We start from the raw sequence: 21,365 nt of genomic DNA, 5'->3' as shown, positions 1-21,365 counted from the left end.
TGGACTCGAATGTGCTTGCCCGCCAACAGGTGGTGGAAGGCTATGAGGGCTAGAAGAACAGCCCTGATTTCCAGCACATTGATCGAGAGGGCTGATTCGGACGGAGTCCAAGTGCCCTGTGCTCGGTGGTGGAGAAAAACTGCTCCCCAGCCGGAGAGGCTGGCATCCGTGGTGAGGATCACCCAGGACGGAATCAGGAAGGAGCGTCCCTGTGACAGAGAGAGAGGCCGAAGCCACCACTGAAGAGAGCCCCTGGTCTGCGGTGACAGAGCCACCAGCCTGTGCAAAGAAGAGGTCCGCTTGTCCCAACAACGGAGAATGTCCAGCTGCAGAGGACGCAGATGGAACTGGGCAAAGGGAACCGCTTCCATTGACGCCACCATCTGACCCAGCACCTGCATGAGGTGCCTGATGGAATGACGGCGGGGCTTCAACAGAGAGCGCACCGCCAGATGAAGGGACTGCTGTTTGACTAAGGGCAGCTTCACAAGTGCCGGCAGAGTCTCGAATTGCATCCCTAGGTACGCAAGTTCCTGGGTCGGGGTCAGAGTGGACTAGGGCAGATTGACAAGCCACCCGAATTGAACAAGCGTGGCGAGAGTGAGCGAGACACTCCGCTGGCAGTCTGCACAGGATGAGGCCTTGACTAGAAGGTCGTCCAGGTAGGGGATGACTGCCAACCCCTGGAGATGCAGGACCGCAACCACTGCTGCCATGACCTTGGTGAATACCCGTGGGGCCGTGGCTAACCCGAAAGGGAGAGCCACGAATTGGAAATGTTCCTCTCCGATTGCAAAGCGTAGCCAACGCTGGTGTGAAACCGCAATAGGCACATGCAAATAGGCATCTCTGATGTCGATGGATGCTAGAAAATCTCCTTGGGTCATTGAGGCAATGACCGATCTCAGAGATTCCATGCGAAAGCGCCGCACCTGAACATGCTTGTTGAGAAGCTTGAGATCCAGGATGGGCCGGAAGGAACCGTCCTTCTTGGGAACTAGGAAGAGGTTTGAATAGAAACCTCTGAACCGTTCCCGGGCGGGAACCGGAACAATTACCCCGTTGGCCTGCAAGGATGCCACGGCCTGTGAGAAGGCGGCGGCCCTTGAGCAGGGGGGAATGGACAGAAAAAATCTGTTTGGCGGGCTGGAAGAAAATTCTATCCTGTAGCCGTGGGAGATGATATCCCGCACCCACTGATCGGAGACGTGTTGAAACCACACGTCGCCAAAGTGGGAGAGCCTGCCACCGACCAAGGACGTTGCTGGCGCAGCCAGATAGTCAAGAGGAGGCTGCCTTAGTGGCAGTGGCTCCTCCGTTCTTCTGAAGACGCGGTTTTGCGCGCCAGTTGGGTTTACGATCCTTGGCTGAGGCAGTGGACGAGGTTGAGGGCTTAGAGGATGACCAGTTAGAGGAACGAAAGGAACGAAACCTCGACTGGTTCCTGCCCTGGACAGGTTTTCTGGTTTTAGTCTGTGGCAAGGAAGTACTCTTCCCGCCAGTAGCTTCCTTAATAATTTCATCCAGTTGTTCATCGAACAGCCGGGACCCAGCAAAGGGGAGCCCAGCAAGGTACTTCTTAGAAGAAGCGTCTGCTTTCCACTCTCGAAGCCACAAGACCCTGCGGATTGCGAGAGAATTAGCGGAAGCCACCGCCGTGTGGTGAGAAGCCTCCAGAATGGCAGACATGGCATAGGATGAAAAAGCCGAAGCCTGGGAAGTTAAAGCAACCACCTCGGGTATAGAGTCTCTGGCGAGGGAATGTATTTCCGCCAGAGAGGCAGAGACTGCCTTAAGAGCCCACACTGCTGCAAAAGACGGGGAGAACGAGGCTCCTGCCGCCTCATATACAGATTTGGCCAGAAGGTCAACCTGGCGGTCAGTGGGATCCTTAAGAGAGGTGCCATCGGCCACAGATACGACTGTCCGGGCTGAGACTCTAGACACCGGAGGGTCAACCTTTGGGGACTGAGCCCACTCCTTAACCACCTCAGGTGGAAAGGGAAAACGGTCATCAGAGCCACGCTTTGGAAAGCGTTTGTCAGGACAGGCCCTGGGCTTGTTAACAGTGGTCTGAAAACTGGAGTGGTTAAAAAACGTACTCCTTGCTCTCTTAGGAGAGGTAAACTGGTGCATTTCTACCAGAGAGGCTTGTTCCTCAGACACTGGTGGATTGAGGTTCAGTACGGAGTTAATGGATGAAATCAAGTCACCAACATCCGCATCACCCTCAGATAAGTCAATGGGGTACATAGAGGTAGCGTCTGAGCCCACAGTAAAAGTATCTTCCTCGCCTTGCACCTCAGCTCGTGAATCAGAGCCGTGGGACGAGGAAGGAGAAGGGTCCCTGCGTCTCCGTTTAGGAGGACGGGGTCCTAAAACATGCTCTGGGAGCTCTGCAGAGCTCGGAGCAGCAGAGGCGCCCTGAGAAGGGGGCTGATGCATGCTCAGCAGAGCCTGGGACAGCTGTCCCATAGAATCTGCAAAAGACTGGGAAATAGCTCTGGAAAAAGATGCTACCCAAGCCGGGGGTTCAGCCACCGGGGCCGGAGCAGCCGGAGGGACCCCTGAGGAGGCTCCAGGCTGAGGCACCACCATGTTAGAGCAGGCATCACAATGTGGATATGTGCTCAGTTCTGGCAGAATGAGCTGACATGCAGTGCATATAGCGTACAGCTTAGCAGCCTTCTTGCTCCTAGTGGCAGACATGCTGCTGAGGTGGAGACTCTGCAGTAAAGAATACACTCTTGTAGAATGACCCCCTGAGAGTGTATAATAAAAGCCCACAACCAGAGGTTGTGGCTTACCAGACCCCTGTGTGCCCTCCGGATTCCTCAGCTCGGACCCCCAGTGAAGCGATGCAGCAGCTGCAGCAGCCAGCGCCGATCAGTGTCAGGACGCTGAGAAAATGGCGCTGGAGTGAGGAGGGGGGGCGGGGATTAGCCCAAGAGCGGGAACCGGAGGGCCAGGGGGAGATACAGGGGAGGGAACATCTCCTTAGAAAGGAGTGTCCTCCCCTATGCTGAACGGCCGGTGGGCGGCGCCGCACTGCTCCCCTGCATGAATGACATGCAGGGGAAGCTGAAAACGAAACTAGGCCGCAACTGAAGCCGGGGCCTAGATTTCTACATGCGGCCGACGAGCAGGCACCGTCGGCGCGGTTCTCAGGATAAATCCAGAGAACCGGCCGGAATTTACAGTACAGTCAAAAGACACACTCTCCCCTTAATAAATGTACCCAGGACCCCTGAAAAATGTCTCAATACTTAGCTTTGAGACGCAGGGCCAAGTCCCTGGGGGGGGGATTAAACGCTCCGTCCGGCAGGATCCTGACAGGGCTGCGGATGGAGACCGGTCTCCTGCAAAGCAGAGAGAACCGTGATGGCTCCCACTTCAAGCCAGAGCCCGAGGAATGGTGAAGGAGCGCGGCATGTGAAGGCTCCAGCCTTGTGAGTCAACCTTAACAGCACCGCCGACACAGTGGGGTGAGAAGGGACATGCCGGGAGTCCAGACTGGACCCGCTTTTCTTCCAAATCTTTGAAAAAAATCTTAAAAATGAAAAAAAATCAGAGAATGCATGTGTGTGTGTGACCTCCTGAACACAAAGCATTGAACTGGTTAGATTGTCATCCAGGGGGTGTATATAGCCCGGAGGGAGGAGCTACACTTTTTAGTGTAGTACTTTGTGTGTCCTCCGGAGGCAGAAGCTATACACCCATGGTCTGGGTCTCCCATAGGAACGATGAAGAAAATGTATTCTGCACACAAAAAAAATAGAAATGTAATTGTGTCTGTCTCTCACCCTGTCTGTCTGTCTCTCACCCTGTCTGTCTGTCTGTCTCTCACCCTGTCTGTCTGTCTGTCTCTCACCCTGTCTGTCTGTCTCTCACCCTGTCTGTCTGTCTGTCTCTCACCCTGTCTGTCTGTCTGTCTCTCACCCTGTCTGTCTGTCTGTCTCTCACCCTGTCTGTCTGTCTCTCACCCTGTCTGTCTGTCTCTCACCCTGTCTATGTCTCTTACCCTGTCTATGTCTGCGTCTGTCTCTTTCCCTGGCTGCATTGTGACACGCCAACATTCCATATAAGGGCGTGGCTGCGCATGCTTCTGAAGTTCTGGCTGCACTGTGGCTCCCAGCTCCATTCGCTTTAATGGAGGCAGATTTTTTGGCGAATAACTAAAGAGCGGGGTTAAAATTTCCCCTCAAAACATAGCCTATGACGCTCTCGGGGTCCAGACGTGTGAGTGTGCAAAATTTTGTGGCTGTAGCTGCGACGGTGCAGATGCCAATCCCGGACATACACACACACACATTCAGCTTTATATATTAGAGAGATAGAGATATATATTATATATATATATATATATATATATATATTATATATATATATATATATATATATATATATATATATATATATATATATATATATATATATATATACACACACATATATATATATATACACATATACACATATATATATATATATATATATATATATATATATATATATATATATATATATATATATATATATATATATATATATATATATATATACACACATACATACATACACACACATATACACACATATATATATATATATATACATACACACTTTTTTTTTTTAAAAACACAGCCATGGCACATAAGGACTTTCTTCTTGAGGATGTTCTACATTTCCTAGTGAGTAAATTTATCTCATTGTATGGTGGGTTTATAATCCATACTATGTAATAACCCGCCAATGACGCTGTATTACCTTCTCTTTATCTGTATTGAGAAGCTTCTTATCATCTCTGTTCTTCAGCTTCCCAGGTGCTTCAGCTATAGGAAGAGTAGTGTGAAAAACAAAAAGTTTCCCAGCGCAGTCGGCTGCCTAGAAGGAAAATTTTAAAAAAATGACTGTGGAACTGAAGGACAGAAAGATGTCAGACAAGAGAGTCAACCTAGAAGATATTTACCTTCAAAGCTTCCAAACCAGCTTGAACAACAGGAGCAAAAACAGTCTCCGTTTCTCTGGTGTCTGCAAACAGCTCTGGAATCTGGTCTAGTAAACTATGGAAGACAGGCAAGGCAATGGCTGTTAGAATAATGAAAGCACTTAAAGGAGCTCTTTAGGGCTATATACTGAATTGTGACTATCAAGACTAACTTTCATTGTTTAGGATTTAACTAATTTGTTGGTTATTCTGTGGATACGACTGGTGATTACCTGGTAATGACTGTTCTTGATTCATTCACATTTACAAGAAAGCCGTCCAGCAAAGGGACAAACATATCAGCCACATCAGACACCACCATCATCTGCGGCTGTGCCAGGGAGCTTTTCACATTATAGAAGTGAAGAACTTTGTTGTAGGTCACAAATCCAACTCTTATCACCGATTCTTCCATGTTACCTTCCCTAGAAAGGACAAAAGACTGAATTGATTTCTAGATCATGGCTTATTCGGAAGATGCGCACAAAAATTTACTAGTGTACGTATACTAACCTGGGCAAATAATCAATGAGCTGCTTCAGCTCCGCGCAGATCAGTGCAACCAAGCCGCTCTTCACAGCATTGTATGACACGTCAATCATGAAGATGAAGGCTGGGGGGTTTGGGAACTTATTATTCTGTTTGCGCAGACAAAAATTAGGAGTGAAATGTGATCATAGGTTGGCCCATAGAATAATCAATAATCCCTAATTGACCTGACATGTGTCAGATCGTCTCTGAAGCACAATTTATTACTGTACCTTGCAGTAGTCAACCGTTGCTGTGAACTCATAGGATCCCATTGAGAGCTCAGGTCTATCGTAGCAATCTACTCTCTTTCCTGTGTGGTCCAAGTGCTGAAAGTACTGAGGTGGCACTGGAACATAAGAGCAAAGAAGAGATGGAAATGGGCTATAAAAGGCAAAGAAAAGCCTATATAGTCTAATCAGTCCACTAGTACAAATCAGGCTAGAAATATAATCTAGACAAAAGCAGCCAAATGATAATTTAAGCATTGTAAAAAAAAAATCTAAACCACCAGGTTAAATTCTGCCAATCAGAAAGAACGTTACAGGACGTAACCCTGGGTAAATAGGACTAAAAGCTTGCCCAAAACAATTTTTTTTACACTAAACTAATATATATTACACACACACTATTCTATATACAGTATATCACAAAATTGAGTACACCCCTCAAATTTCTGTAAATTGTTATATTTTTCATGGGACAACACTGAAAATATAACACAATGTAGTAGTCAGTGTACAGCTTGTATAACAGTGTAAATTTGGTGTGTCCTCTAAATAACTCAACACACAGCTATTAATGTGTAAACAACAAAAACGAGTACACCCCTAAGTGAAAATGGACAATTTGTGCTCAATTACCCATTTTCCCTCCCCAGTGTCATGTGACTCAGTGTTACATGGCCTCAGGTGTGAATTGGGAGCAGATGTGTTAAATCTGGTGTTATTGCTCACACACTCGCTCATACTAGTCGTTGGACGTACAACATGGCACCACACGGCAAATAATTCTCTGAGGATCTGAAAGAAAAAGAATTATTGCTCTACATAAAGATGGCCTAGGCTATAAGAAGATTGACAACACCTTGAAACAGAAGTGCACCACGGTGGCAAAGACCATACAGGTTCCACTCAGAACAGGCCTTGCCATGACTGACCAAAGAAGTTGAGTGCACATGATCAGCATGATATCCAGAGGTTGTCTTTTCAAAAAAGACATAAATGCTGCCAGTATTGCTGAAGAGGTTAAAGGGATGGGGAGTGAGGGTCAGCCTCTCAGAGCTCAGATCATACACTGCATCAAATTGGTGTACATGGCTGTCATCCCACAAGGAAGCCTCTTCTACAGATGATGCACAAGAAAGTCCACAACATTTGGTTCAGATGGTGTAAAGTGTGTGGCAACAACCAGGTGAAGAGTACGAAGACAAGTGTGTCTTGTCTTACAGTCAAGAATGGTGATGGGAGTTTCATGGTTTGGGGCTGCATGAGTTCTGCTGATTGTGGGTAGCTACAGTTCATTGGGGGAACCATGAACATCAACATGTACTGTGATATACGGAAGCAGAGCATGATCCCCTCCCTTCGGAAACTGGGCCATAGAGCAGTATTCTGCATGATAACGACCACAAACACACCTCCAAGATGACCACTCCCATGCTAAAGAAAATGAGAGTAAGGCTAGAGTCACACTTGCGATTAACTCGCACGAGTGCAATGCGAGAAAAAAGAGAATTTTGTTTACTTACCGTAAATTCTTTTTCTTATAGTTCCGACATGGGAGACCCAAACCATGGGTGTATAGCTTCTGCCTCCGGAGGACACACAAAGTACTACACTAAAAAGTGTAGCTCCTCCCTCCGGGCTATATACACCCCCTGGATGACAATCTAACCAGTTCAGTGCAAAAGCTGAAGGAGGACATCCACCCATAAGTAGAGATAGAGTAAAAACTCGGAAAGACCGGAACTCTGTCTACTAACAACAGCCGGTGAAACACACGGAACAAAAAACTGCCAACAGGCAACAGGGAGGGTGCTGGGTCTCCCATGTCGGAACTATAAGAAAAAGAATTTACGGTAAGTGAACAAAATTCTCTTTTTCTTCATCGTTCCTTATGGGAGACCCAAACCATGGGACGTTCCAAAGCAGTCCATGGGTGGGAAATAAACCAAACTGAGAAGTAGGCAAAACCTAACTTCACAAATGGGCGACAGCCGCCTGAAGAATGCATCTGCCCAAGCTCGCATCTGCCGAAGCATGAGCATGCACTTGGTAGTGCTTCGAAAAAGTGTGCAGACTGGACCACGTGGCAGCCTGACAAACCTGCTGAGCCGTAGCCTGGTGCCTGAAAGCCCAGGAGGCACCGACAGCTCTGGTTGAGTGCGCCTTAATCCCTGGCGGAGGAGGCACCTGAGAACACTGGTAGGCATCGGTGATAGCCGACCTGATCCAACGAGCTAGGGTCGGTTTAGAAGCAGCAAGACCCTTGCGCTGACCAGTGGTTAGCACAAAATGTGAGGTGCACCGCCTAAAAACGGCGGTGCGTGACACATAGATTTGGTGCGGGCGCTCCGAATCTAAGGAATGCAACGCCTTCTCAAAGCGATGCACAGGGGCCGGACAAAGAGAAGGCAATGAAATGTCCTGGTTAAGGTGGAAAGGAGACACCACCTTAGGGAGAAAGTCCGGAGTCGGACGAAGAACCACCTTGTCTTGGTGAAACACCAAAAAGGGGGATTCCGAAGAGAGCGCAGCCAAATCAGAAACTCTCCTGAGAGAAGTTATGGCTACTTTCTGTGAAAGTCTAAACAAAGGAACCTCCCTGAGAGGCTCAAAGGGGGGTTTCTGTAAGGCCGTGAGGACCAGATTAAGGTCCCAGGGATCCAAGGGCCGCCGGTAAGGAGGAATGATGTGAGATGCGCCCTGCATGAAGGTGCTCACCTGAGCCAGTCGGGCGATACGCCGCTGGAACAATACCGACAGAGCCGACACCTGTCCCTTGAGGGAATTGAGGGACAGTCCTAGCTGTAGACCGGACTGTAGAAAAGACAGGATGGTCGGCAAGGAGAACGGCCAAGGAGCATGGTCGGAAGAGCGACACCAGGACAGGAAAATCCTCCAAGTCCTGTGGTAAATCTTGGCCGAGGAAGACTTCCGAGCCTGAGTCATAGTGGAGATGACCTCAGAAGGAATGCCTGAAGCCGTCAGGATCCAGGACTCAAGAGCCACGCCGTCAATCTGAGAGCCGCAGAATTCTGGCGGAAGAACGGACCTTGAGAGAGAAGGTCTGGGCGGTCCGGGAGGTGCCACGGCACCCCTACGGACAGACGGAGCAGGTCTGGGTACCAAGCTCGCCTGGACCAGTCCGGAGTAATGATTATGACTCGACGGCCCTCCATTCCGATCTTGCGCAGAACCCTGGGCAAGAGAGCTAGAGGGGGAAACACATAGGCCAGACGGAACTGAGACCAATCTTGAACCAGTGCGTCCGCTGCGAAGGCCTGAGGATCGTGGGAGCGAGCCATGTAAACCGGAACCTTGTTGTTGTGCCGGGATGCCATTAGATCCACTTCCGGAGTGCCCCACTTGCGGCAGATTGATCTGAACACTGACGGATGCAGGGCCCACTCGCCGCTGTCCACGGTTTGACGGCTGAGATAATCGGCCTCTCAGTTTTCCACGCCTGGGATGTGGACTGCAGATATGGTGGACTTTGAGTCCTCCGTCCACTGGAGGATTCGTTGAACCTCCAACATCGCCAGACGGCTGTGAGTCCCGCCCTGGTGATTGAAGTAGGCAACCTCTGTCGCGTTGTCCGACTGAACTCGAATGTGCCTGCCCGCCAACAGGTGGTGAAAGGCTAGGAGAGCTAGAAACACAGCTCTGATCTCCAGCACATTGATCGAGAGGGCTGATTCGGACGGAGTCCAAGTGCCCTGTGCTCGGTGATGGAGAAATACTGCTCCCCAACCGGAGAGGCTGGCATCCGTGGTGAGGATCACCCAGGACGGAGTCAGGAAGGAGCGTCCCTGAGACAGAGAGAGGGGACGAAGCCACCACTGAAGGGAGCTCCTGGTCTGTGACGACAGAGCCACCAGCCTGTGCAAGGAAGAGATCCGCTTGTCCCAACAGCGGAGAATGTCCAGCTGCAGGGGAGGCAGATGGAACTGGGCAAAGGGAACCGCTTCCATTGACGCCACCATCTGACCTAGCACCTGCATGAGGTGTCTGATGGAATGACGGCGGTGCCTCAGCAGAGAGCGCACCGCCAGACGAAGGGACTGCTGTTTGACTAAGGGCAACTTGACAAGTGCCGGCAGAGTCTCGAATTGCATCCCTAGGTAAAGAAGCACCTGGGTCGGGGTCAGAGTGGACTTGGGCAGGTTGACAAGCCACCCGAACTGAACGAGCGTGGCGAGAGTGAGTGAGACACTCCGCTGGCAGTCTGCACTGGATGAGGCCTTGACTAGAAGGTCGTCCAGGTAAGGAATCACTGCCAACCCCTGGAGGTGCAGAACCGCAACCACTGCTGCCATGACCTTGGTGAATACTCGAGGGGCCGTGGCTAAGCCGAAGGGGAGAGCCACGAATTGGAAATGTTCCTCTCCGATTGCAAAGCGTAGCCAACGCTGGTGTGAAACCGCAATAGGCACATGCAGATAGGCATCTCTGATGTCGATGGATGCCAGAAAATCTCCTTGGGTCATTGAGGCAATGACCGATCTCAGATTCCATGCGAAAGTGCCGCACCTGAACATGCTTGTTGAGAAGCTTGAGATCCAGGATGGCCCGGAAGGAACCATCCTTCTTGGGGACTAGAAAGAGGTTTGAGTAGAAACCGCTGAACCGTTCCCGGGCGGGAACCGGAACAATTACACCGTTGGCCTGCAGGGATGCCACGGCCTGAGAGAAGGCGGCGGCTTTGGAGCAGGGGGGGGTGGACAGAAAAAATCTGTTTGGCGGGCTGGAAGAAAATTCTATCCTGTAGCCGTGGGAGATGATATCTCGCACCCACTGATCGGAGACGTGTTGAAACCACACGTCGCCAAAGTGGGAGAGCCTGCCACTCACCAAGGACGTTGCTGGCGCAGCCAGATAGTCAAGAGGAGGCTGCCTTAGTGGCAGCGGCTCCTCCGGTCTTTTGAGGACGCGGCTTCGCGCGCCAGTTGGGTTTACGATCCTTGGCTGCGGTAGTGGACGAGGTCGAGGGCTTAGAGGATGACCAGTTAGAGGAACGAAAGGAACGAAACCTCGATTGGTTCCTGCCCTGGACAGGTTTCCTGGTTTTAGTTTGTGGCAAGGAAGTACTCTTCCCGCCAGTAGCTTCCTTAATTATTTCATCCAGCTGTTCACCAAACAGCCGGGACCCAGCAAAAGGAAGACTCGTAAGGTACTTCTTAGAGGAAGCGTCTGCTTTCCACTCTCGAAGCCACAAGATCCTGCGGATCGCGAGGGAGTTAGCGGAGGCCACCGCCGTGCGGTGAGAAGCCTCCAGGATGGCAGACATGGCGTAGGATGAAAAAGCCGAAGCTTGAGAAGTTAAGGCATCCATCTCAGGCATAGAGTCCCTGGTGAGGGAATGTATCTCTGCCAGAGAGGCAGATACTGCCTTAAGAGCCCACACTGCCGCAAAAGACGGGGAGAACGAGGCTCCTGCCGCCTCATATACAGACTTGGCCAGAAGGTCAACCTGGCGGTCAGTGGGATCCTTAAGAGAAGTGCCATCAGCCACAGCTACGACTGTGCGGGCTGAGATTCTGGACACCGGAGGGTCTACCTTTGGAGACTGGGCCCATTCCTTAACCACCTCTGGTGGAAAAGGAAAACGGTCATCAGAACTACGCTTCGGAAAACGTTTGTCAGGACAGGCCCTGGGCTTGGTAACAGTGGTCCGAAAACTGGAGTGGTTAAAAAACATACTCCTAGCTCTCTTAGGTGAGGTAAACTGGTGTATCTCTACCAGAGAGGCTTGTTCCTCTGACTCTGGTGGATTGAGGTTCAGTACGGTGTTAATGGATGCAATCAAGTCACTAACATCCGCATCACCCTCAGACACGTCAATGGGGTACATAGAGGTAGCGTCTGAGCCCACAGTAAAAGAATCCTCCTCGCCCTGCACCTCGGCTCGTGAATCAGAGCCGTGGGACGAGGAAGGAGAAGGGTCCCTGCGTCTCCGTTTAGGGGGACGGGGTCCTAGGACATGCTCTGAGAGCTCTGCAGAACTCGGAGCAGCAGAGGCACCCTGAGAAGAGGGCTGATGCATGGTCAGCAGTGTCCGGGACAGCTGCCCCATGGAGTCGGCAAAAGACTGGGAAATAGCTTTGGAAAAGGATGCTACCCAAGCCGGGGGTTCAGCCACCGGGGCCGGAGCAGCCGGAGGGACCCCTGAGGAGGCTGCAGGCTGAGACACAACCATGTTAGCACAGGCATCACAATGTGGGTATGTGCTTGGCTCTGGCAGAATGAGCTTACATGCAGTGCATATAGCGTACATGTTTGCAGCCTTGCTCCGGGTGACAGACATGCTGCTGAGGTGGAAGCTCTGCAGTAAGAATACACTCGTATAGAATGTCCTGAGAGTGTATAATAAAGCCCACAACCAGAGGTTGTGGCTTACCAGACCGCTCTCTGTGTGCCCTCCGGATTCCACAGCTCGGACCCCCAGTAAAGCGTCAGCCTTCCTAGAAAGCAGCAGATTCAGTAGCCAGCGCCGATCAGTGTGATAAACGCTGAGAAAATGGCGCTGGGAGGAGGAGGGGGGGCGGAGATTAGCCCAAGAGCGGGAAACCGGAGGGCTAAGGAGAGATGCAGGGGAGGGAAACATCTCCTCAGAGAGGAGTGTCCTCCCCTCTGCTGGATGGCCGGTGGGCGGCGCCACTCTATTCCCCTGCATGAATGACATGCAGAGGAAGATGAAACCGAAACTAGGCCCAAACAGAAGCCGGGGCCTAGATTTAACATGCGGCCGACGAGCAGGCACCTTCGGCGCGGTTCTCTGGGGAAACCCCCAGAACCGGCCGGAATTTACAGTAAAGATAAAAAACATACTTTCCCCCTAATAAAAGTACCCGGGACCCCTGAAAAACGTCTCAATACTTAGCTTTTGAGACGCAGGGCCAGTCCCTGAGGGGGGTTAAACGCTCCTTCGAGCAGGAACCAGACAGGGCTGCGGATGGAGACCGGTCTCCTGCAAGCAGAGAGGACCGAGACGGCTCCCACTTCAAACCAGAGCCTCTCAGAGGATGTTGAAGGAGCACGGCATGTGAAGGCTCCAGCCTTGTAAAGTCAACCTTAACAGCACCGCCGACACAGTGGGGTGAGAAGGGACATGCCGGGAGTCCAGACTGGACCCGCTTTTCTTCCAAATCTTTAAAATCAAAAAATAAAAATGAAAAAATCAGAGAATGCATGTGTGTGTGACCTCCTGAACACAAAGCATTGAACTGGTTAGATTGTCATCCAGGGGGTGTATATAGCCCGGAGGGAGGAGCTACACGTTTGAGTGTAGTACTTTGTGTGTCCTCCGGAGGCAGAAGCTATACACCCATGGTTTGGGTCTCCCATAAGGAACGATGAAGAAATCTCGCATTGCACTCGGACCAATGTTAAGCAATGATGCAGCTCCAATATGCTATTTTTTTTCTCAGCTCAAATCGGACTGAGAAACAAAAAAAAAAAATTGCAGCATGCTGCGTTTTGTAGAGTTTCTCGTGTGAGTCACTCCAATGAAAGTCTATGGGTGCGTGAAAAAAAAAAAAAAACGGATGTCACAAGGACGGCACCCACACCATCCTAGTGACATGCGTTTTTCTAAATACATTTATCACATGTTGCAGAAAACACTGGAAATGAGTGAGGTCTGTCGATGTCGGTCAATCTCTGTCAGTCAGTCTCTCTCTCTGTCTGTCTATCCCTCTCCCCCCCTCTCTCATACTCGCCGATCACCAGCGCAGCACTGCACGGCTGTCACAAAGCTCCGGCGGCTTTTCCTCTTTTGAAACTGCCGGCCGCTCATTATTCCATCTAGTATTCACTGCTTTCCCTGCCCACCGATGCCTATGATTGGTTGCAGTGAGACAGCTGTTACTCAACATGGGGGCGTGTCTGACTGCAACCAATCACAGCTGCTGGTGGGCGGGATTATATCGTGCAGTGATATAAATAAATAATTTAAAAAAACGGCATGCCGTCCCCCCCAATTTTGATACCAGCCAGGGTAAAGCCATACGGCTGGAGGCTGGTGTTGTCAGCATGGGGAGCGTCACGTTATGGGGAGCCCCCCACCCTAAAAATATCAGCCAGCTGCCGCCCAGAATTGCCGCATCCATTAGATGCAATAGTCCTGGGACTGTACCCGGCTCATCCCGAATTGCCCTGGTGCGGTGGCAATCGGGGTAATAAGGAGTTTATGGCTGCAGCCCATAGCTGCTACTAAGTCCTTGGTTAATCATGGCAGGCGTCTCCCAGAGATACCTTCCATGATTAACCTGTAAGTTAAAGAAAATAAAGACGAAAACCCAAAAATCCTTTATTTGAAATAAATGACAAAAAAAACCCACCCTCTTTCACCACTTTATTCAAGTCCCCAAATAGCCCTCCGGGTCCGACGTAATCCACAGAGGTCCCACGACGCTTTCAGCTTTGCTACATCAGAAGCTGACAGAGAGCGGTCACAGACCACGACCACTCTCTGTGAGCTCCCCGCAGCGACTGAAGTGAGTCACGCTATCAGCGATGATGTCACTCAGGTTACCCGCGGCCACAGATCTCAGCTGGAGGACTTCAGCTGTGGCTGCGGGTAACCTGAGTGACAGCACCGCTGATAGCGCAGATCACTTAAGTCACTCAGGGGATTTGCGGTCACCGGTGAGACCTTCACCGGTGACCGAAGATCAGACCGCGACACACAGAGAGCCAAGGGATGACAATGAAGTCGGGTGACGTTCATCCGACTTCATTCTGATCGCGCGGCTCTGTCTGTGTCAACGGGCATGTAGCAGAGCTGAATGGCAGATGACATAGCTGGTGGACTACAATCATGAGAAAAGTCACAGAATCGTGTTGCATTGCACACGGATCACAACTCTGACAGAGCTCATGCTACTTTCTAGCATGAGAATTGGTCCGATTTTTTAATCGCAAGTGTGACTCCAGCCTAAAGGTGCGGGACTGACCAAGCATGTCTACAGACCTAAACCCTATAGAGCACATGTGGGGCATCCTCAAATGGAAGGTGAAGGAGTGCATCCACCAACTCCGTGAAGTCATCATGCAGGATGGAAGAGAATGCCAAGGGCTCCTGTGAAACTCTAGTGAACTCCATGCCCAAGAGAGTTAGGGCAGAGCTGGAAATAATGGTGGCCACACAAAATATTGACATTTTGTCCATTTTCACTTAGGGGTGCACTGACTTTTGTTGCCAGCGCTTTATACATTAAGGGCTGTGTGTTGAGTTATTTTGAGGGCACAACAAATGTATACTGTTATACAAGCTGCACACTGACTACTTTGCATTGCATCAAAGTGTCATATCTTCAGTGTTGTCCCATGAAAAGGTATAAAATATTTACAAAAACGTGAGGGGTGTACTCATTTTTGTGATCTTCTGTGTATAATATATACACTATATCTAATCAATTATGGAGCACTTAACCATTGTAAGGTGACAACTACTGAGGATATGTGCATATGACATCTTTTTGAGGCCGATTTCGCCAACCAACCTTATAATGTGCTAAAGAACCCCACCAAAATTAATGAACATATGCACAACAGTATCAAAACAACTTGTGCATCTTTTGTAACCATTATTTTATTTTATACATGGAGTTATGATCAAAAAGAAGGGAATTTTGTTTACTTACCGTAAATTCCTTTTCTTCTAGCTCCAATTGGGAGACCCAGACAATTGGGTGTATAGCTACTGCCTCCGGAGGCCACACAAAGTATTACACTTAAAAGTGTAAAGCCCCTCCCCTTCTGCCTATACACCCCCCGTGGGATCACGGGCTCCTCAGTTTTAGTGCCAAAGCAAGAAGGAGGAAAGCCAATAACTGGTTTAAAACAAATTCAATCCGAAGGAATATCGGAGAACTGAAACCATTCAACATGAACAACATGTGTACCCGAAAAAACAAAAAGCCCGAAGGAAACAGGGCGGGTGCTGGGTCTCCCAATTGGAGCTAGAAGAAAAGGAATTTACGGTAAGTAAACAAAATTCCCTTCTTCTTTGTCGCTCCATTGGGAGACCCAGACAATTGGGACGTCCAAAAGCAGTCCCTGGGTGGGTAAAATAATATCTCGTGATAGGGCCGTAAAACGGCCCTTTCCTACATGGGGGCAATCGCCGCCTGAAGGACTTGTCTACCTAGGCTGGCGTCCGCCGAAGCGTAGGTATGCACCTGATAATGCTTGGTAAAAGTGTGCAGACTCGACCAGGTAGCCGCCTGGCACACCTGCTGAGCCGTAGCCTGGTGCCGTAATGCCCAGGACGCACCCACGGCTCTGGTAGAATGGGCCTTCAGCCCTGAGGGAACCGGAAGCCCAGCAGAACGGTAGGCTTCAAGAATTGGTTCCTTGATCCACCGAGCCAGGGTGGATTTGGAAGCTTGCGACCCTTTACGCTGACCAGCGACAAGGACAAAGAGTGCATCCGAGCGGCGCAGGGGCGCCGTGCGGGAAATGTAGATTCTGAGTGCTCTCACCAGATCCAACAAATGCAAATCCTTTTCACATTGATGAACTGGATGAGGACACAAAGAAGGTAAGGAGATATCCTGATTGAGATGAAAGGGGGATACCACCTTAGGGAGAAACTCCGGAATCGGGCGCAGAACCACCTTGTCCTGGTGAAACACCAGGAAGGGAGATTTGCATGACAGCGCTGCTAGCTCGGACACTCTCCGAAGAGACGTGACCGCTACTAGAAAGGCCACTTTCTGTGAAAGGCGAGAAAGGGAAACATCCCTCATAGGCTCGAAAGGCGGCTTCTGGAGAGCAATTAGAACCCTGTTCAGATCCCAGGGCTCTAACGGCCGCTTGTAAGGAGGGACGATATGACAAACCCCTTGCAGGAACGTGCGTACCTGAGAAAGTCGTGCTAGGCGCTTCTGAAAAAATACAGATAGCGCTGAGACTTGTCCTTTAAGGGAACTGAGCGACAAACCTTTTTCCAACCCGGATTGCAGGAAGGAAAGAAAAGTAGGCAATGCAAATGGCCAGGGAGAAACTCCCTGAGCAGAGCACCAAGATAAGAATATCTTCCACGTCCTGTGGTAGATCTTGGCGGAGGTTGGCTTCCTAGCCTGTCTCATGGTGGCAATGACCTCTTGAGATAATCCTGAAGACGCTAGGATCCAGGACTCAATGGCCACACAGTCAGGTTCAGGGCCGCAGAATTCAGATGGAAAAACGGCCCTTGAGACAGCAAGTCTGGTCGGTCTGGTAGTGCCCACGGTTGGCCTACCGTGAGATGCCACAGATCCGGGTACCACGACCTCCTCGGCCAGTCTGGAGCGACGAGGATGGCGCGGCGGCAGTCGGACCTGATCTTGCGCAGCACTCTGGGCAACAGTGCCAGAGGTGGGAACACATAAGGTAGCCGGAATTGCGACCAATCTTGAACTAAGGCGTCCGCCGCCAGAGCTCGGTGATCGTGAGACCGTGCCATGAAAGCCGGGACCTTGTTGTTGTGCCGGGACGCCATTAGGTCGACGTCCGGCATCCCCCAGCGGCGACAGATCTCCTGAAACACGTCCGGGTGAAGAGACCATTCCCCTGCGTCCATACCCTGGCGACTGAGGAAGTCTGCTTCCCAGTTTTCCACGCCCGGGATGTGAACTGCGGATATGGTGGATGCCGTTTCTTCCACCCACGTCAGAATCCGCCGGACTTCCTGGAAGGCTTGCCGACTGCGTGTTCCTCCTTGGTGGTTGATGTATGCCACCGCTGTGGAGTTGTCCGACTGAATTCGGATCTGCTTGCCTTCCAGCCACTGCTGGAAGGCTTGTAGGGCAAGATACACTGCTCTGATTTCCAGAACATTGATCTGAAGGGTGGACTCTTGCTGAGTCCACGTACCTTGAGCCCTGTGGTGGAGAAAAACTGCTCCCCACCCTGATAGACTCGCGTCTGTCGTGACCACCGCCCAGGATGGGGGTAGGAAGGACTTTCCTTTTGACAATGAGGTGGGAAGAAGCCACCACCGAAGAGATTCCTTGGCCGCCTGAGAAAGGGAGACGTTCCTGTCGAGGGACGTCGACTTCCCGTCCCATTGGCGGAGAATGTCCCATTGTAGTGGACGCAGATGAAACTGCGCGAAAGGGACTGCCTCCATTGTTGCTACCATCTTCCCTAGGAAGTGCATGAGGCGTCTCAAGGGGTGTGACTGGCCTTGAAGGAGAGATTGCACCCCTGTCTGTAGTGAACGCTGTTTGTCCAGCAGAAGCTTCACTATCGCTGAGAGAGTATGAAACTCCATGCCAAGATATGTTAGCGATTGGGTCGGGGTCAGATTTGACTTTGAAAAGTTGATGATCCACCCGAAACTCTGGAGAGTCTCCAGCGCAACGTTCAGGCTGTGTTGGCATGCCTCTTGAGAGGGTGCCTTGACAAGTAGATCGTCCAAATAAGGGATCACAGAGTGACCCTGAGAGTGCAGGACTGCTACTACTGCTGCCATGACCTTGGTGAAGACCCGTGGGGCTGTCGCCAGCCCGAAAGGCAGAGCTACGAACTGAAGGTGTTCGTCTCCTATAACGAAGCGTAGAAAACGCTGGTGCTCTGGAGCAATCGGCACGTGGAGATAAGCATCCTTGATGTCTATTGATGCTAGGAAATCTCCTTGAGACATTGAGGCGATGACGGAGCGGAGGGATTCCATCCGGAACCGCCTGGTTTTCACGTGCTTGTTGAGCAGTTTTAGATCCAGAACGGGACGGAAAGACCCGTCCTTTTTTGGCACCACAAACAAATTGGAGTAAAAACCGTGACCTTGCTCCTGAAGAGGAACAGGGGTCACCACTCCTCCTGCCTTTAGAGTGCACACCGCTTGCAGAAGAGCATCGGCTCGGTCGGGAGGTGGAGAAGTTCTGAAGAATCGAGTTGGAGGACGAGAACTGAACTCTATCCTGTACCCGTGAGACAGAATGTCTCTCACCCAACGGTCTTTGACCTGTGGCAGCCAAATGTCGCCAAAGCGGGAGAGCCTGCCACCGACCGAGGATGCGGAGAGAGGAGGCCGAAAGTCATGAGGAAGCCGCCTTGGTAGCGGGTCTTCCGGCTGTCTTTTTTGGGCGTGACTGAGTCCGCCAAGAATCTGAGCTCCTCTGATCCTTTTGAGTCCTTTTGGACGAGGAGAATTGGGACCTGCCCGAGCCTCGAAAGGACCGAAACCCCGACTGTCCCCTCCTCTGTTGGGGTTTGTTTGGTTTGGGCTGGGGTAAGGATGAATCCTTACCCTTGGACTGTTTAATGATTTCATCCAATCGCTCACCAAACAGTCGGTCACCAGAAAATGGCAAACTGGTTAAGCACTTTTTGGAAGCAGAATCTGCCTTCCATTCCCTTAACCACAAGGCTCTGCGTAAAACCACGGAGTTGGCGGACGCCACTGCCGTACGGCTCGTAGAGTCCAGGACAGCATTAATCGCGTAAGACGCAAATGCAGACATTTGAGAGGTTAAGGATGCCACCTGCGGAACAGATGTACGTGTGACCGTGTCAATCTGTGTAAGACCAGCTGAAATAGCTTGGAGAGCCCATACGGCTGCGAATGCTGGAGCAAACGACGCGCCGATAGCTTCATAGATGGATTTCAACCAGAGCTCCATCTGTCTGTCAGTGGCATCTTTAAGTGCAGCCCCATCTTCCACTGCAACTATGGATCTAGCCGCAAGCCTGGAGATTGGAGGATCCACCTTGGGACACTGGGTCCAGCCCTTGACCACGTCAGGGGGAAAGGGATAACGTATATCCTTAAGTCGTCTGGAGAAACGCTTATCTGGATAAGCGTGGTGTTTCTGGACTGCCTCTCTAAAGTCAGAGTGGTCCAGAAAAGTACTCAATTTACGCTTGGGATACCTGAAATGGAATTTCTCCTGCTGTGAAGCTGACTCCTCCACTGGAGGAGCTGGGGGGGAAATATCCAACATTCTATTGATGGACGCTATAAGATCATTCACTATGGCGTCACCATCAGGTGTATCTAGATTGAGAGCGGTCTCAGGATCAGAATCCTGATCAGCTACCTCCGCCTCATCATACAGAGTCCTCCTGCTGGGACCCTGACCAGTGTGATGAAGTCGAGGGCCGCTCCCAGCGAGCTCGCTTAGGCTGTCTGGGACTGTCGTCCGTGTCAGAGCCTTCACCCTGGGATGCATGGGACACCCCCGGAGCCCGGAGCTGTTCCAACTGAGGGGGACCAGGGAGCAATGATTCAACAGTGCCCATGGTCTGAGTTACCGGTCTAGACTGCAAAGTTTCTAGAATTTTAGTCATAGTCACAGACAATCTATCAGCAAAAACTGCAAACTCCGTCCCCGTCACCTGGACAGTATTCACAGGTGGTTCTCCCTGGGTCACCTCTAGCAGGGGACCCGGCCGAGCAAGTGCCACAGGGGCCGAGCACTGCACACAATGGGGGTCAGTGGAACCTGCCGGTAGAGTAGCTTCACATCCGGTACAAGCAGCATAGAAGCCTGTGCCTTGGCACCCTTGCTTTTTGCGGACGACATGCTGTTGCCTCCTCTGAGCAATCTAGGAGGGTATATAGCCAAGAATCAACAGCGACCGTACAGTGCAATGTATAGCATGCAAGCATAAAAATACAAATGTACACTTCGGCACTAGTGGGGTCAGCACCCGAGGTGCTGCTTACCGCCCGCTCAAAAGCGGGTGTGTGGTCGCCAGAATCCCGTGTCTGGGTCTCCCAGAACTTGTCTCCCCTCTCCAGCTCAGACTGCACACAGGAATGGCTGCCGGCGTTCTGTGAAGAGGGGCGGACCGTGGGCGTGCCTCAGACAAAGTGCGGGAAACTGGCGTCCCACTGTGCCCAGTGTGAGGGCTGGAGTATGTAAAGTAGACTCCAGCCCTCGGCGCTGACGTTCTGTACAGCGTCCCGCCCTTCCCCTGACTGGCAGGCCTGGGGGCGGGAACGAAACGAAACTAGGCCGCAAAAGCCGGGGACTCGAGTAATAAGCGCGGCCGTCATATATGCACGGCCAGCGCGGAAGTCCCCGGCGCACCACAAGTCCCAGCCGCGCCGCAGTGTAAAACTGACAGCAGCGGCCGGCGCGGCAGTTCCCAATACATTGACTCACTCAGCAGAGCTGTAGTTAGTAATGGCACAAGCGCGCAGCGCTGTTGTCCCCGGCGCACTAACACACCCAGCAATGCTGCAGTGTGTCTGCGCGCGGTCTGTACGGGGACACAGAGTACCTTGACGTAGCAGGGCCCTGTCCCTGACGATACTCCGCTCCATATCCAGCAGATTCCCCAGGGGCTGTGGATGGAGCACGGTCTCAGTGCCTGGAGACCGGTAAGATCCCACTTCACCCAGAGCCCTAAGGGGGATGGGGAAGGAAAGCAGCATGTGGACTCCAGCCTCCGTACCCGCAATGGGTACCTCAACCTTAAACACCGCCGACAAAAGTGGGGTGAGAAGGGAGCATGCTGGGGGCCCTAGTATGGGCCCTCTTTTCTTCCATCCGACATAGTCAGCAGCTGCTGCTGACTAAACAGTGGAGCTATGCGTGGATGTCTGACCTCCTTCGCACAAAGCATGAAAACTGAGGAGCCCGTGATCCCACGGGGGGTGTATAGGCAGAAGGGGAGGGGCTTTACACTTT

The 21,365-nt window shown here is 51.3% G+C and overlaps 1 protein-coding gene across 3 annotated transcripts in view; it reads right to left on the bottom strand.

Moving 5' to 3' along the window:
* The window catches only part of SEC24C (SEC24 homolog C, COPII component), a 130,361-nt gene that overhangs the window by 27,992 nt on the left and 81,004 nt on the right, over positions 1-21,365 (bottom strand). For all 3 annotated transcript variants that reach the window (XM_075348840.1, XM_075348841.1, XM_075348842.1), the window contains 5 exons: positions 5,749-5,864; positions 5,501-5,625; positions 5,221-5,412; positions 4,970-5,063; positions 4,768-4,884 (listed from right to left, as the gene is read on the bottom strand). In XM_075348840.1, the coding sequence (XP_075204955.1) occupies positions 4,768-4,884; positions 4,970-5,063; positions 5,221-5,412; positions 5,501-5,625; positions 5,749-5,864 (644 nt within the window). The remainder of the gene's footprint in view (positions 1-4,767; positions 4,885-4,969; positions 5,064-5,220; positions 5,413-5,500; positions 5,626-5,748; positions 5,865-21,365) is intronic.

This window comes from Anomaloglossus baeobatrachus, chromosome 5, assembly GCF_048569485.1.
Source record: "Anomaloglossus baeobatrachus isolate aAnoBae1 chromosome 5, aAnoBae1.hap1, whole genome shotgun sequence".
NCBI lineage: Eukaryota > Metazoa > Chordata > Amphibia > Anura > Aromobatidae > Anomaloglossus > Anomaloglossus baeobatrachus.
The sequence above is the reverse complement of the archived record's forward strand: the minus strand, read 5'-3'. Positions and strand labels throughout refer to the sequence as shown.